Raw genomic sequence first — 16,481 nt, 5'->3', positions numbered from 1 at the left:
GGGATTTCAAAATCCGGCACAACAGGATCAGCACAGCTCCGGCTGTGGCGGCTGCTTGGCGAGTGACTCAACAGAGGGAAGATCTTCCTCTCCGTATATCTGACTTTCCAATGAAAATAAATTTTTCTATTTAAATAGAAAAGTTGACATACCCAGTATAATGTGCTGAATGTTTATGTTTCCCTAATGTTCACATGTTGAAACCTAATTGTGGGGCGAGTCTGGTTGGATGGTTGATCGGCCACCTGGGATGCTCGCATCCTGTATCGGAGTGTCTGGGTGTGAGTTCTGGCTCCACTTTCACTTTTGTTTTCTGCTAATGCACATCCTGGTAGCAGTAAATGGTGACTCGGTTACTTGAGTTCTTGCCACTCTTGGGGAATACCTAGACTGAGTTCTGGGCTTCTGGCTTTGGTCTAGTTGTGGCAAACATTTTGGGAGTGAACCATCAGATGCAAAATCAATCTCTGTGTGTGTTTATGCAGGTGTTTATGTGTGCACACGCACATGTGTGGATGTGTGTGTCTCCATCTCTGTCTTTCAAATAACATATAAAACTAGAAACTTTAATCCTGAGTATTTCAAGAATATTCTACCTTGAGAAACATGATTCACAATGAATAAGTTGTTTAATACATTGAAGTAGGTAATCTGGTTTAAAAAAAATTTAGTATAGTGTCTGACATCTGGTACATGTAAATAGGAGTGATTTTTAAAAACTTTTTTAAGGTTCTTTTTTTTAACTGGAGAGTCAAGATTTATAGAGAGAGGGCAGACATAGAGAAAGATCCTCTGTCCAATGGCTCACTCCCCAAATGGCTGCATTGGCCGGAGCTGAGCCAATCCAAAGCCCGGAGTCAGGAGCTTCTTCTGGGTCTCCCACATGGGTACAGGGTCCCAAGGCTTTGGATTATCCTTTACTGCTTTCCCAGGCCACAAGCAGGGAGCAGGATTGGATTTGGAGTAGCCAGATACAAACCAGCACACTTATGGGATCCTGACGCTCAGTAGGTGAGGATTTAGCTAATGAGCCATTGCACTGTTCCCATTAGAAGTATTTCGTTGAAAAAATTAAAAAAAAAATCAAGACTATATCCCAAAGCCTATTACTGATTATGTTTTTATGAAGAACAAATAAGAAGAATATAAGGAGTTCATTTTTGAGAGCCCAGGAACACTTTTAGGAAATTAGCTGCAGTAGTCTTAGGTATGTTAGTCTTTCTGATAAATACACAAACAAATTTCAGAGTTTGTCCCATAAGATATAAAGTTCCTCTGTCCTTTCAATTTTGTGATGTAAGGTAATACCATTCCCACCAGAAAGTGTGAACTGACGGGAGAAATGTAAACCAGGAAACAAACACAGGGAGCAGGAGTTGGGTTCTTAAAAGCGATAAGTAGCAAGTAGCAACAGCCAGATAAGGTGTTTTCCTCCATTCTGTTCCTGGCCCAAGTCACCACAAAACATTGCAGATACATTACAGTGAGTTATGTAAGTCACTGCTTACAGGAGTTTTTGAGATATTGACATGGGAACATTTTCATTGAAAATCAGTATCATTTTCATTGAAAATCAGTTATCATTTGCTTTTCTTAGAAAAGCTGCTTGGGCAGTGGTTGCAGCTCAGGCAGTTAGGAGTTTCAAAACAGAGAAGGATGCTTCCCCCGTAACAGCTCTGAAAACTGTGGGTATGTGCACAACAAATTCTCTTCCATCCTTACTTCAGTAAATGCAGGAGGCACTGAGGTGTTTGTCAGTCAATCCTCCCCTTGACTGAAAACTCCTGCAGTCTGCCCCTAGCATGGTTTTAATAAGGAAATAAAAGTTCGTTGGGGTTACATGAGGGTCAACCACATCTCTCTTGGAAATGCTCTAAGTCCAACCAAAGCAGGTTGTTTGGCAGCAAACTTGTGCCTTAATTACAGAATTACTGTAGCCATTCCATTCCCCATTGCATTCCCATTTACTAACATGTAATATGAGTACATCCAACCACAGTGTGAACAGCTTTCAAATAAACTGGAAGGTTCTAAAACACTGCTGCAGAATAGGCTGACCCCGCCACCACCACTGCTCCACCCTCCTCACGGCATGCCTGAGGCAAATCTACTAAGGCTCAAACAATGGCTTGCCCGGAGTCATGGTAATCACAGAACTTTCCTGCTCGGATTATTCACAGACTCAGATACACTCCTGATGAAAGAGGCTCCAACATGGGCTCTATTTTTAATTGAGGAACTTTCGAGAGTTGTTTATTTTGATATTGAATCTACTAACACTTGCAAAAACATTATTCCTCAAGAGTCTTTTAAAATGCATTTGATGTGTTAGTGAGGCTGTCAGTGAATAATTTATAACTAAAAATTGTTTATAATGTTTCTCCTAGAAATTAAAATACAGAGCTGACACCTAGGAATAGTGGGCTAAGCTTCCACCTGCAGCACCAGTATCCCATATGGGAGCTGACTGGTGTCCCAACTGCTCTACTTTCAGTCTAGCTTTCTCGTTATGGCCTGGGAAGGCAGAAAAGGATCACTAAGTCTTTGGACCCTTGTATCCATGTGGAAGTCCTAGAAGAAGCTCCTGGCTCTGGGCTTTGGATCAGTTCTGTTCCAGTCACTGAGCTCATTTGGGGAGTGAACGAGCAGACGAAAGCTCTCTCTAGATAAATCTGCCTTTCCAATAAATCTTGGTAAGATTTGTTTTATTTTTATTGGAAAGGCAGATTTACAGAGAGGAAAAACCTTCTGTCTGCTGGTTCCCTCCCTGTGAGGCTGCTACGGCTGGAGTTAAGCTAATCCCAAACCAGCAGCCCAGAGCTTCCTCCAGGTCTCCCACATGGGTGCAGGGTCCGAAGGCTTTGGGCCGTCCTCCATTGCTTTCCCAGGCTGTAAGCAGGCAGCTAGAAAAGAAGCAGAGCAGTGGGGCACGAACCGGCACCCAGATTTAGCCACTGAGTCATTGTGCAAGGCCCCAGAATAAATTGTTTTTAAAAAAGAATTTAAAGGGCTTGGCAGTGTGGCCTAGTGGCTAAGGTCCTCGCCTTGATCCTATATGGCCGCTGGTTCTAATCCCAGCAGCTCCACTTCCTCTCTATCTCTCCTCCTCTCAGTATATCTGACTTTGTAATAAAAATAAAATAAATCTTTAAAAAAAAAAAAGGAATTTAAAGTGCATAAAACATTGAAAAAATGTTTTGGGAAAACCCCACAGTAGCTGATAGGTAAGACTAGACAGGGACTTTCAAGGATAATATTTTCACCTCTAGAACACTCATAGCTTATTCTAAATAATTTCACCAGGTACTTTATTTTATGAAGTACACCATTTGACAATTCAGTACATTTTATAGGCCAAGCAGAAGTATGATTATAAAGTAATAAAAAGTTGGAACAGTAATATTCAATTCTCTTTTGTCTCACTACGAAGGGCTACATTATATAAGGCTATCCGAATATATTCTGGGTGTCCCATAAATTACTTTAAAATATAAAGCATTACATCATGTGTGTATTAAACATTTTGCCCAATGTTTGACCTTTTGCTTTCTGCAGAGTTCCTCCTACCACTAAATGACATCACAAAAAGGCAGTGATTTTTTTTTTTTTAATTTGAAAAGCAAAAAGAAATATAGGGAGAGAACTTCCATGCTCAGGCTGCTTCAGTGGCCACAGCCTGGGCAGCAGCCAAACCAGGTCTCCTACTTAGGCAGCAGGAACCCAATTCTTGATCATCATTTGCTGCCTCTCCTGTTACAAACCACAGCTAGGGTCAAACTCAGCATTCTCATACAAAATGCAGCCATTTTAACTCCCCATATTAAACACCTGCTCCAACACAGTTGGCATAGAGTAGCATTGCTCTGAGACAAAATTTCCCAGTAAACACCTCTCCAAGAAGAGCTGAAAGGGCTCTCTGCTGATTATAGATGAAGGATGAAAAAACAGCTGCTTTAAGTTTGAGGTGGCAAAAGTGGTACTTAGAAACTGATTTAATTAGCTATGCAACCAAGAGAACAAATATCAGTGGAGATGATGGTCGATTATTGTCAAGACAAAGAAAAACCCGAATTACTGTTAGGCCAATGGAGTTTGCCCACAGTGGATCTTACAGCAGCTCTTTCATCTACTCATAAATTCAAGCAGCCTCAAAGGGGCTTTGTGCTTACCACTGACCCGAAGACTGTGCTGTAGCTTAGACAAAAGACTAAGAGAACAAATTCATCTGCCCAAAAAAGGAACCCACACTCTTGTTGCCAACAATTCTGAAAAAATACTACCAATAATTAGTAAATGCTTTCTTACCTCATGCATGGGCTGAGTCCTGGTTTTTATTATAGTCAACCTGATTTTTTTATAGGTACTTGGTAAATATCTAGGGCCTTGGAAAACTATAAAATAAGCTTGTTCTCAGTCCATAAGGGTAAAAATTGGATTATCTTTATTATAACTCCTCTCTTTAAAGTACATTTTGACTCAGTGAAATCATGCATGAGAAATATATGCATGGCCATTTAATCTAAGCAATGTAATACCAGAAAACCAAAAGAAATTTGAAGCTTTTAATTATTTACAAAGTTGTAGTCAGAGGGCTTATTAACAAAAACATTTTTATCTGGTTGCCTTCCATTATGTACCAGTATATGCAGCATTCAATAATAATTGCAACAGGTCATCAGATATAATTCACCAATATGTTTTTGCCTGGCTACTTACCATTACATATGTGCAATAATAAATAATCATTGCAGCAAATTGCTAAATGTAAATTTTTCTGTGATTCTAATTAATTCATATAAAAGCTATTTAATGTCAGGAAGCATTTAAGAAATAAACATTTTCTTCTCATTAAATGCTAAGGAGTACAACTATCATTCAAGCATTCACTTTAACACATTTTTAAATCTTTGGTTAACGTATAAGAATAGTTTAATCTCTAGCACATCATCCAATCTAAGTTTCAATGATCATGTAACAATTCTGTGAAATGTTCACACAATTGATTTTGTTGCAATTCTCTCTAGTTCCAAATGCTCGCCGTGTCTGCTTAAATTTGTACCCATACTAGTTATCTTTTGAAAATCTCTAAATATTCTTATTTTTCAAAGAGCAACACTTGTTTGCATGAAATTGTTACAGTGGAGAGAATACAGGCATTTCAACTTAACTGTCACTTTCTTTATTAAATAATTTCAGAATATAAAAGCATACTTAAACCTGTTTTGAAAGAAAGTGTTTCAAAGAGTAAAATCATGTGATGGGATTTTAGAGTCCTCGGCTCCGCGGATTTTAAATTTTTCTTCTCATACTTATGTGGGCCACGTAACTTAAGTACTAGGAATAAAGCATTTGTGCCAAGTAACTGCTAAAATTAAATCTCATTTTATTAGCTTTTCAAACATAGGATGTCGCCCTATTCAACACTTATCAGGAAGATCTTTTTTTTCAAACACTAGCTGTAATTAAAAATTGAAAAAAAGGAGGGTTACTCTGCAATTATACACTCACCTTTTGGGGTCTTGAAATGTTCCGGCAAGGTTAAAATGAATGTGATCACAATTGCCACACATAATTTAAGGAAGGCTGTTTTTGTCATGTCTCCTCACATGACTCCCGTGTGGCTCCATCCAGCACATTATGGTAGGTCACTTCCTGCTTTGAGTTTCATCTCTGCGGCACTTGAAGTTAATACAATTCACCTCATACTCACTTCCTTTTGAGTAAGACTTTAAAAAAAAAAAAAGAGGTCTTGAATTGAGACTTCTCCATTTTCAGCGACTTTGCATTCAGAAAATGACCCTTTAGCAAACACTTTCACACTGTCCTCTACACAGGAACGCTACCTGACAATGTCAAGAAGTTACTAAAAAAGGGTCCTGTCTTCTCAGAGGGGGTGAAGCCCTGACACCATATTTACCATATTTACCAGAGTGTGAGAGTCAACACAAAGCCACAGTACCCTCAGCAGAAGTACGACAGAGCAGGCCAGTCATGCCCAGGTTGCATGGGTATTATTTATCCCTTTACTTATTGAATGAGGGCTGATGCCTTCTGAGGGCCATGGCTGGGCTGTTTTGGGAGCTCACAATAACACTAGCTCTGAAAGACAGGAAACACCACAAAATGAAAGGACAAGCTGAGGACTCATGCAGAACTTTGGTTGTGTTTGCTCGTGTACAAGCAAGAGAATGCAGTTCATTCATTTGACACGATATACACTGAGATTATTGCTACGTGGTTGTGTGAGTAGGTGCCGAACAAGCTCATTTATAAGTAAACTCATGCCGATTTCTTGGTATTTATACTGTATTGTAGTAAAATGTTTGAAAAAAAATCTACTAGGCCCAGTGCAATGGCTCAATGGCTAAATCCTCACCTTGCCTGCACCAAGATCCCATACGGGCGCTGTTGTGTCCCAGCTGCTCCACTTCCCATCCAGCTCCCTGCTTGTGGCCTGGGAAAGCAATCAAGGATGGCCCAAAGCCTTGGGACCCTGCACCTGCGTGGGAGACATAGAAGTTGCTGGCTCCTGGTTTCAGATTGGCTTAGCTCCTGCCATTGTGGACATTGAGGAAATGAACCAGCGAATGGAAGATCTTTCTTTTCTCTCTGTTGATCCTTCTTCTCGTAAACGTGATCTGCCTTTCCAATAAAAATAAATAAATCTTTTAAAAACAAAAGATATTTATTATGATAATCTCAGTGAAATAGAATACTTTTTAATGTAAATAGTAGAGGAAATTCATTATGGTAGGGGAAAGCATATTTACAATCAAATGTTTTTGCTTAGACAATCCAGCTATCTAGAGTTACCATTGTTCTTGTTTTTTAATGTACTGACAACCTCCTATAGCTTTCTTCCTGGTCCCTCCTTCCTGTCTCCTTACATCCCATCTGGTTCCAACTGCCCCAGTTCCTGTTCCCACTCGCCCAACCCTGGACTTGATGGAACAGTGGGGTGGAGGGGAGAGGGAGAGAATGTTTTGTGAGTATGATTTAGCTGGCTTTCCTTCTGATTGGATGCAGCCCTTTGTTATGCAGATGAGAATCATGGGTTAGGAAATCTTGGGTCCTGAGTTTAAGGACATTAAAGTGGGAGTAGGACTCCAAACCAGTGTTTTCTGCTAAGAATGACACCCAGGATCATTGAAGGGAGGGTGGACATGGAAGCTGCGCCTGCCCTGAGAATGGAAAGACAAGTCAAGTGGAGATGAGGGAGAGAGGGGTTACCCCTTCATTTTCCCTCATCTGGCAGGATTCACAAAGTGGTTACAGTTGACTATGATTGTGTTCTCCAGATGTTCTGACTCTTTGTTATGAATACTAACATTTCAACCCTAATTTTTCCAATGGGCACAATATTTAACAATACAGTATTTACTTGATAGAACAGCATTCTGTCAATTTAATTTTTGGATCGGTTTTCTTTTAAGCTTTGTGTATTTTAAATTTCTTTAAAGAACAATTCAATTAATTCTACTTTTTTCCAATTTGGTTTTGATTTTTATTGGATTTTATTTTTTTGCGCCCGTTCATGTCTATGTGAACTATTTAACAATACAGTGATTCATTTATTCTTGTGTCCACATCAAATTTTGTTGATTTGTATTTTCTCTGTGGTAGTATTTCTTCCAGAACTCTGCATGTGTTTCCACACAGGTGTGTGTATGCACACACACACACACACACACACACACACACTGCACCTTGCAACTCTAACATATTCTTGCCCATTGGAAGAGCAAACATGTCTTTCAGCTTCTTGATTCTTGGGCCATCCGTCTTTGATGGCCTCCTGTGCTGTGTCCCCAGTTTCTCTGGGGAGTTCCAGATGGTAGACATCAGGAGAGCAATCCAAGCATCCACATCCCAGGCCCCAGCCTGGCCGCTCTTTGGACTTAAGGAATCAGGATCTCATAAGCAGCTGGTCACCCACTTGCTGGGCATCATCTGTCATCTCTGATTAGCAAATCATGAAACAATTAGGATGTGCTCCTGGAGATATGGTGGGATGAAAATGCCTCTGAGATAAACAAAAGGTATGCTGGCCCTTGATTTAATTAACGTTTAATTTTGAAGATAAAATGGAAGCAACAGAAAAGCTGGAAGCAAGCCTGGGGTCAGCAAGCACCAAGTAGGATGTTAGAAACTTTATCTGACAATGTTGTTTGTTGCAGTTGTAGCAAATGTTGCTATAGCAAATGTGAGTGTGTAGCTCTCTCAGAATGTGCCTATTTCCTTGAGGAATTGTGGGAAGCCATTGGGGCTTCTAGAACTCGAGAAGTGGGTGAGGTCTCCTTGTGCTGGGCCTCCTCTATTGATGCACTGCTTCTTCCACAACTTCTGGTACCTGTCCCTTTACCTTCAAGTCACCCAAACTTGGAAATGACACAGGTCTTTCCTGAGTGCCTGCCATGTTCAGTGGCCAACTGTTGTATGGCTGACAATCCCTTTTAACCTTATTCCCACAATGTCATTTTAAATGTCTTATATAACACCACCATGCAAACATGCAACTGTGTGAGTCTGATTATAGAATAGATGTACTGAGATGAGGAGCATATACAGACCCTGGAAGTTCTTTATTCATGTAGCCAATTGTTTCCAGACCATGTGTGTCTGCATACACTCTCCCAAACACACGTTGAGGGCCTCCATGTATCACCAAACTCCAACACTGAACATTGCAGTTTTTCAATCTTTGCCTGTTTGAAAGGGAAAATTTTTAAATTTATTTTGTATTTCTTGGATTGCTACTAGGTGCAAACATTTTTCATATTTTTGTAGCAATTTTAACTTCTTTGAATTATTCATGTCTGTTATTAGTGGCATTCATATCTTTCTGTGAACTGCATTGTACATGGTGCAATCACTTTTCCTGAGGGGTCATTTGCTTTGGCATTTTGCTGGGGTGTGGTTTTTCATCCTCTGACTATTTCATAACAGATAAAATATGGTGGACTATGAGCCTAGAAGCTTTCTGCTGAGAAACAGTTCTTCCTCATTGTACTTATAATATTATATATCTTGTTGAGTAGAAGTTCTTTTACTCTTAAATTCAAATGTTCCTTGCAGCTCAATTTTGGCTGCCTGGGATACACACTCACAAACATCACAAAACTCACTTTCTCCCAAAGGATGGGGCATCCAACCCTCTAATGAATTGTTAAAGTGGGTAACAATGATAACTGCCTGCATTTCAAGAATTATGCTTTACAACTTTCAAAGCACCTTTATAAAAACTAGATTATAAAAGTGGAATTCATAAATAGCCAGTATATAGTAGGTATATTTACCTACTATATGCTTCTTCCTCCTACCTAAATGAAGGAGTAAATGATTAATAAATCAAAACACTAGAGGCTGTTTCTGTTGCGTTGGTGTTCACTTTCCCAAATCTTCTATTTCATGTTTGAGACCTAGTTTCTCAAAATACTTTAATGTAGTTATACTTCCCATCAAAACTGAAAGCCTTAAATAATTGTACAGTGTGTGCCAGATACATATTTATTTTAGATTTCTTTGAACATATTTATTTAAGGGGCAGAAACAGAGAATTTTCATTTGCTGTTTTATTTCACAAACAGCTGCAGCAGCTGGGACAGGGCCAAGGAATTCAATCCAGGTCTCCCACACGAGTGGCAGGAACTCAACTACAGAATCACCACAGCTACTTAAGCTCAGCGGGAACAGCAAGTTGGTATCCAGAGCTAGAGCTGGAAATTGATCCCAGGTAAATCAATATAGGACTCATGACTCCCAGCGAGCATCTTAACTCCACACGCTAGACACATATCCTTTAAAATAAACAAAGGTGTTATCCCAAGGAGCTGCTCTACCATAAAAACAAGAGCACTTGACTTGTAAAAGACAATAAGTAACAACTTTAAAAGCTTGACTTAAGAAGGCAACTTCTATGGGCCAGCTTTGGCCCAGCAGGTTAGGACAGCTGCCTGGATTGGCGTCCCAGCTCTGCTTTGAGTTTCAGCTTCCTGCTAGTGCACGCTTTGGAATGCTACAGGTGATGGCTCAAGTACATAATCTCCTGAGGGAGACCTGGACTGAGTTCTCAAGCCCTGGCATGGGCCTGGCCCAGCCCTGTTTATTGCAAGCACTTGGAAGAGTGAACCAGTGGATGTTTTTTCCAATCCAGCTCCCTGCATATGCACCTGGGAAAATAATAGAAGTTCTTGGACCCCTGTCACTCTTGTGGGTGACCCAGAAGAAGCTCCTGGCTCCCAACTGGCCTAACTTGAACTGTTGTGGCCATTTAGGGAATAGACCAGTGGATGGAAGATGTGTGTGTGTGTGTGTGTGTGTGTGTGTGACTCTGTAACTCTGCATTTCAAGTAAATAAGTAGACCTTTGGGGAAAAAAAAAAGCCTGCATTCTGTACTGTGTTACAACGCCATTCAGGCTAGAGAAAAGGCACTTACAAAATAGTGATGATAATGTTGTGGGGTACACATCCTTGGCTGGATTTATTCAAAGTTCTTGTTTCAGCGTGAAAGAAGAATTCAAGACAGAGATACACACGGAGGTTCCGGGAGAGCAGGGTTTGTCTGAAGTGGTGATGCACGCTCAGGCATGAAATCAGTAGCCACTCTGCACATTCTAGTGGGAGCACATTAGAATGAGAGACAACAATCAAGTAAACAATGAAAATAAATTTGTTTTCAGTTAATGGTGAATGTTCTGGAAAAAATATGCACCAGGAGCTGGTGTTGCAGTACAACAAGTTAAGCCTCTGCTTGGGATGCCCACCTGCGGACACCCCTGCCTCAGATCAAGCTGCCTGCTGATGCACCCAAGAGGCAGCAGGTGATGACTCACACACTTTGGGTCCCTGACACCCACCTGGGGAACCCACACAGAGCTCCTGGACCCTGGTTTCAGCCTGGCACAGTCCTAACTATTGTGGGCATCTGGGGAGTGAATCAAGCATTTGGAGGATCTCTTTATTTCTCTTTCTCACTCTGTCTTCGCAAATAAATAAATCTTTAAAAAAAGATATCAAACAGAGTGGGTATCAGTGAGCTGTGCTAACATATACTGGTTTAAATAAACATGTTAATGAAGGCCTTGTTTGATTCTGTTTATAGATCTTTTGGGAAAACAGACAATCCTACAGGGACAGGAAACAGATAATTGGTTGCCCAAGGCAGGAGCTAAGGGGGAAGGGACTGATGATGAAGATGCCCAGGGCAGTCTTCAGCCGTGATGGGCATGCCCTGTATCTTGAATGTAGTGGGGATGATATGTGTTGGTCAAAATTGGTCAAAATTCTAGAGCTCTCCACAGAGAGTCTGGCTTTTTTCATTCTCTGTAAACCGCAGCTCACCCTCCTCCTCTTCCTCTCCACCCACAGATTCTTTCCTGTTTTGGAAAGGCAGATTCTTAAGAAAGGGATTACAGTGTTGCTTCTGAGGCTGGCCGCTTGAACTTAACAGAAGAGAAAGTCAGAGGGAACCTTGAGAGAAGACAGGCAGAAGATGACAGACAGGCCCCAGGTGGGGCACCCAGTAGGTCAGCCTTCCTGCAGCCAGGTGGAGACAGCCAGGCTTCCCTGGGGAACCATCCATCAGACAACCAGAGGGGCTCAGCATGGTTCATCAGTTCGCTGAACCGAGCGACTGTCTGCGCATTGCTAAATCTGGGCTTGACCTGCCAGTGCTGTGTTTGGCAGTGCTCAGGAGCCAGCAGAGTTCACCCAGGCATGCACGCTGGGTCTCCTGAGATGTGGTCAGCTCTCCCAGGTGCTTAGCTCACACATGACTGTGTTGATAACACCTGCCTGCCCCCCAATCTCCTGAGGCTGCCCCGAGACAGCAGACTGTGCAGGAAGGAATCTACTGAGGCCACACTTGGCTACATGTCTCTCTTGACCTAAAACTCTCCTTCCAGAAGCATGATCCAACCATCCTTATAGAACTCAATTCTAATGAGGCTATTTTTACATGAGGCTGTTCATGTCAACATATGGATATCAGAAATACTGCCCAAAGAATTCCTAAATCCTCTAAGTGAAGATACAGATTTTGAACACATACACATAGACCATGCATAAACACAGCTTATCTTATAATCCTTTCTACTCATACACTCAGGAATCAGAGTAGAAAATGAAGGTCAAATCATGTCCTTATTAAAGACATCTACACACAAGGTTCTGCTTACTCGCTATGAGGACTACACTGTAGCCATTCATTGAATAGGGGCAGAAAAGAGAGCAATTCAGGTATGACGAGAGAAGTTGACAATTTAAAACTTCACACAGTTCTTGATCCTGGTTGGACGCGACACAGGAACCTTCGGCATGAAGATGTGGATACAGGGGAAGCAAGATCCAGCGTTATGCTTCGGTTCCATGAAGCATGCGTGGCTGAGTGGCAATGGAATTGGATAAAAAGAATCTGAACTCACAGAAACAGGCTGACGTGGAAAACCCAGCAAGGCCTGCATGTCACTTCAGATTCTTCTTGGCTTGTCTTTCTCCTGGGTCTAAGAAGGAATCCAGCTAATTGAGCCATCGCCACTGTCTCCCAGGACATGCATTAATAGGGAGCTGGAATCAAGAGGGAAGCTAATCCAGGCTCTCCACTAAAATACCTAAAATAGCATTTTTTTAAAAAGACTTATTTTATTTTTGTTGGAAAGGTGGTTTACAGAGAGAAGGAGACAAAGATCATCCATCTACTGGTTCACTCTGCAAGTGGCCACAAGGGCCGATCCAAAAGCCAGGAGTCAAGTGCTTCTTCGTGATATGCCGTGGGGATGTAGGGTCCCAAGGCTTTGGACCATCCTCTACTAACTTCCCAGACCACAAGCAGGGTGCTGGATGGGAAGTGGGGCCACCGGGACATGAACCAGCATCCATATGGGATCCTGGTGTTTGTAAGGTGAGGATTTAGCCACTGAGCCATTGTGCTAGGCCTTCAAATAGCATCTTAACTGTTATTGCAAACACCTGCCCATCAAATTCAAATTTTAAATAGAATAAATTGAGGTTGTTTCTTTTTTAAGATTTATTTAACTTTTATTTGAAAGAGTTACAAATAGGAGAGACAATGAAAAAAGATCTCACTTCCAGTGGTTCACCAGCTAAGTCAATCAAAAGCCAGGAGTCAGGAGCTTGTTTCAGGTCTCCCATGTGAGTGCAGCAGTCCAAGTACTTGAACCGTCTTTCGCTGCTTTCCCAGGCCTTTAGCAGAGAGCTGGAGTGGAAGTGGAGCAGCCAGGACACAAACAGGTGTCCATATGGGAATACCAGCACCTCAGACAGAGGCAAAGCCTACTGTACCATGGCAGCAGCCCCATTAGGCTTTATTGCTATGTCTAAGTCACACATCTCATATACTGTATGAAAGGCCTTTGGCCATTACAAAAAGAGGATTACAAGGTACATCTCTTGTGGGTAGCCATCCACTGACTTGAAAAATACTTATCTGCTATGTGACAGTCATGGTATATGAATAGACACTGAACTAAATTAAACAAAGATCTGTTACTGTGCATCTTACATTCCAGTAGGAGAGAGGCCAACAAACAGATATGAGTTAAAAAAGACTTGTGGAGAGAAGGGGTGGATGTTTGCCCTAAAGGTTCAGCCACCACTTGGGATGCACACATCCTGTATCCGAGTGCCTGGGTTCAAATCCTGGCTGCGCTCCCAATTCCTGCTTCCTGCTAACATACATCCTGGGAGGCAGTGGTAATGGTTCAGAGGTTGGGTCCCTGTCACCCCTGCGGAAGACCTGGACTGACATGCTGGTTCCCACCTCAGCCTGGCTGTTGTAGTCATCCTGGAGACCTCTCCTGGATGATTCTCTGCCTCTCACAGGAAAAAAAGTTGTGAAACATTTGTGGACAATGGAATGAAAAAAGTAAGTGTATTTTGGTTCCAGTGTTTGGAAAGCTATGTAACTGCTGGCTTCAAAAAGCTCACGGATTATGAACACGCTGCATGGATGTCAACATTTTGATACCAAAATAAATTTAATTCTAGTCATCTAGGAACGTTTAGCACTGCCTCTGCACATGTTCTCAGTGGTGCTAAGGGGTGAGAGGTGAGGAGATGGTGAGCATGGCAGGTCGAGACAGGAAAGAGGAAAAGTGGCACCCACAAGAGGAGAGAGCCAGCTGTGTGAATCGCTGAGGACCTGGCAGACAGCAGGCCATGGGCAAGTCTCACAAACAAGTGCTTTGAGATCCATGTGTTGGCAGAAGGTGCCAGGTGTAGGGGAACCGTGTGAACATCAATGGTGGGAGCTGAGGCTGGCAGCCAGGGCCCAGGTCACAAAGGGTGCTTGCCAGAGAAACTGAATAAATATTCTGCATTTTGAGATTTAGTGTCCCACCAAGGGACAGCAGTAAGCATGGTCGCAATGTCGAGGATCTTAACTGCGGGTGGCAGTTACCAGATCCTTGCAAGGACAGACAACTGCCGGTGAGTTGACCCAAACCGCTCTTAGCGCAACGCAGGCCGGCTGTCCGCATCATCCTCCAGCCCTGCAGAGGGAACTTCTCCCTCAACTTCCACCACCAGGAAGTCAAGTCCCCTTGTCCTAGCCGCCAGGAGCCAAAGGAACCTTTGGAATTCTGTCGGGGCCAACCTCGCCCCGCCTCCTCTAGGCCAGATCCCGTCCCGACTGACGTCCTGCTCCCTTCCCCCAACGCGCTCCCCTCGGCCCGACTGCCCCCGTTCCCCTCCCCATCCCACGGCTCCTGCCGACGGCGCGCGCCGAACTGAGGGGAAAAGAAATCGCCAACCAGGAGACTGCGGCGGCGGCGAGGCGGGGGCGGGGCCTGGGGATCGGGGGCGGAGTCCCGGAGGCTTGGGGCGGGGCCTGGAGGTAGGGGCGGAATCCAGGCGACCTGGGGCGGGGCCTGGAGATCGGGGGCGGGGTTCCTCCGGCCGTGGGAGGGGCTTGCAGCCGGTCGCACCGCGCCGGGACTGACTGACAGGCGAGGCGGCCCCCTCTCGCCCCCTCTGGCCCGTCGGCCGGTTCGCCCGCCGAGTTGGATACCTCGGCCTGGCGCAGCCTGACGGAAGGGAAGAGGTTCTCTCCGGGCCGGCCGGCGCCGGGGCTGAGGCCGCCGGGAAGGGGTTGGGGGCGCGCGGGGGGCCGCGCATCCCTCCCCGCGGCCCGCCGGCCCCCGCCCGCCGGGCCGCCCCGCCCCGCCCCACCGTGAGCCGCGGCTGCTGGCCCAGCCCGACGCGGTAAGTGCGACCGGCTCCCCCGGCGTCGGGGCGCGCCGAGGCCCGCGCTCCGCCCTCACACGCCCCGAGCGCGCCGGCGCCGACTCCCGGCCCTCGGGGCGGAGGCCACCTGGTCCCGGCCCGGCGGGTCCCGGGTTCGAACTCCGAGCCCCCGCGGCCCGCGCCGCTGGCGAGTTGCTGGAAGTTGTGGAGGCGGATGGCGCTGCTGTCCTGGACACACCATTTCGGGCTGACCCCTTCCCCCCCACCCTTCGTAGCCTGCAGGCTGTGAGACCCCTCAAGTTATTAACTTCCTAGGCTGACGTTTAGCCTCGTACGCCCGAGTGTGGGGGACAAGGAAGGGTCCCAGGGTGAGAGCCGGCGGCGTGCCCGGTGGAACTTGGCATTGTAGGCGTGCATTTCCAGAATGCTAACTCAGAAGAAGCCGGCCGGAAGTGGCTTCTGTCCGAATGTAGAGCGGGACTGGAGTCTTTGTTTCAATCGTTTCATTTGATGTTTTTAAAAATATATTCCCGAGTAGCCGATACATCCACAGACTTCAAAAGGGCCCTCTCCCCACCCTGTCCAGCACCCCATCGTGTTTTTTATCTCCCTTTTCCAGGGCGATGTGTATACCAGAGCTGCTCTTTTTGAAAGATCTGGTTGTTGAGTGATCAGCTGTTCCTGGTACCCGGCATCTTCTAATGTCTTTCCTGGGAGACAGCTTAATTGGTGTTTCTGGTTACTGGACCGCTAATGATGACTTTCTGTTGCATTTTCAGAGCTTAATAGGTTTGACTGTTAGGAATTTCACCGGCTCTGCTGGGTTACCGTTGACTTAATGTGAATGTTTCCGCCAACAAGCAGATACACGGACTTTTTTAGAGGAGGGAGTGGGGGGGGAGAAATCGGTGTGAACTTGTGGAAAAGGATTTTGAATATTCAGCAGATAGTTCCACAGATATCTAGAAGCAAGTTAGTTTCCGTGTGTTGTCATGGGATTTAGACAAACTGCATTTTTTAAAATGTGATAAATGGATTATGAAGTCCAGGGGAGAAGCCTGTGGTGTCCTGTGCATGCTCTAGGGCTCTGGATCAGAGATGAGTCACAGTTTTGAGTTTGGGCTTCCTAGGAACCAAGAGGGGAAAAAAGAGAGGAACAAAGCAAGTTTCAGTATGTTTATAATTCCAAGATTCCAAATCAGGTCTGCCTAAGCCAGGTGTTTGCTAGTAATGAGGTCTGGCAGGATCGTTTTCTCATAGGCCCTAATAAAAAGGGAGA

General features: G+C 44.3%; 2 protein-coding genes across 8 annotated transcripts in view; one reads left to right on the top strand and one right to left on the bottom strand.

Moving 5' to 3' along the window:
* Positions 1-5,633, bottom strand: part of TMEM156 (transmembrane protein 156) — a 30,811-nt gene extending 25,178 nt beyond the window's left edge. For all 6 annotated transcript variants that reach the window (XM_012931416.3, XM_058670193.1, XM_058670196.1 and 3 more), the window contains exon 1: positions 5,509-5,633. In XM_012931416.3, the coding sequence (XP_012786870.2) occupies positions 5,509-5,596 (88 nt within the window). In that variant the 5' untranslated portion in view covers positions 5,597-5,633. The remainder of the gene's footprint in view (positions 1-5,508) is intronic.
* A 9,331-nt stretch (positions 5,634-14,964) lies between these two features.
* KLHL5 (kelch like family member 5) overlaps positions 14,965-16,481 on the top strand; it is a 68,753-nt gene continuing 67,236 nt past the window's right edge. The window contains exon 1 of one of the 2 annotated variants that reach the window (XM_058670191.1): positions 14,965-15,220. The gene's annotated coding sequence lies outside the window, so the exon portion shown is untranslated. The remainder of the gene's footprint in view (positions 15,221-16,481) is intronic. The other variant, XM_058670189.1, reaches the window with a different exon arrangement.

Source organism: Ochotona princeps, chromosome 11 (genome assembly GCF_030435755.1).
Source record: "Ochotona princeps isolate mOchPri1 chromosome 11, mOchPri1.hap1, whole genome shotgun sequence".
NCBI classification, from domain to species: Eukaryota; Metazoa; Chordata; class Mammalia; order Lagomorpha; family Ochotonidae; genus Ochotona; species Ochotona princeps.
This window is presented reverse-complemented; position numbering and strand designations above follow the sequence as displayed.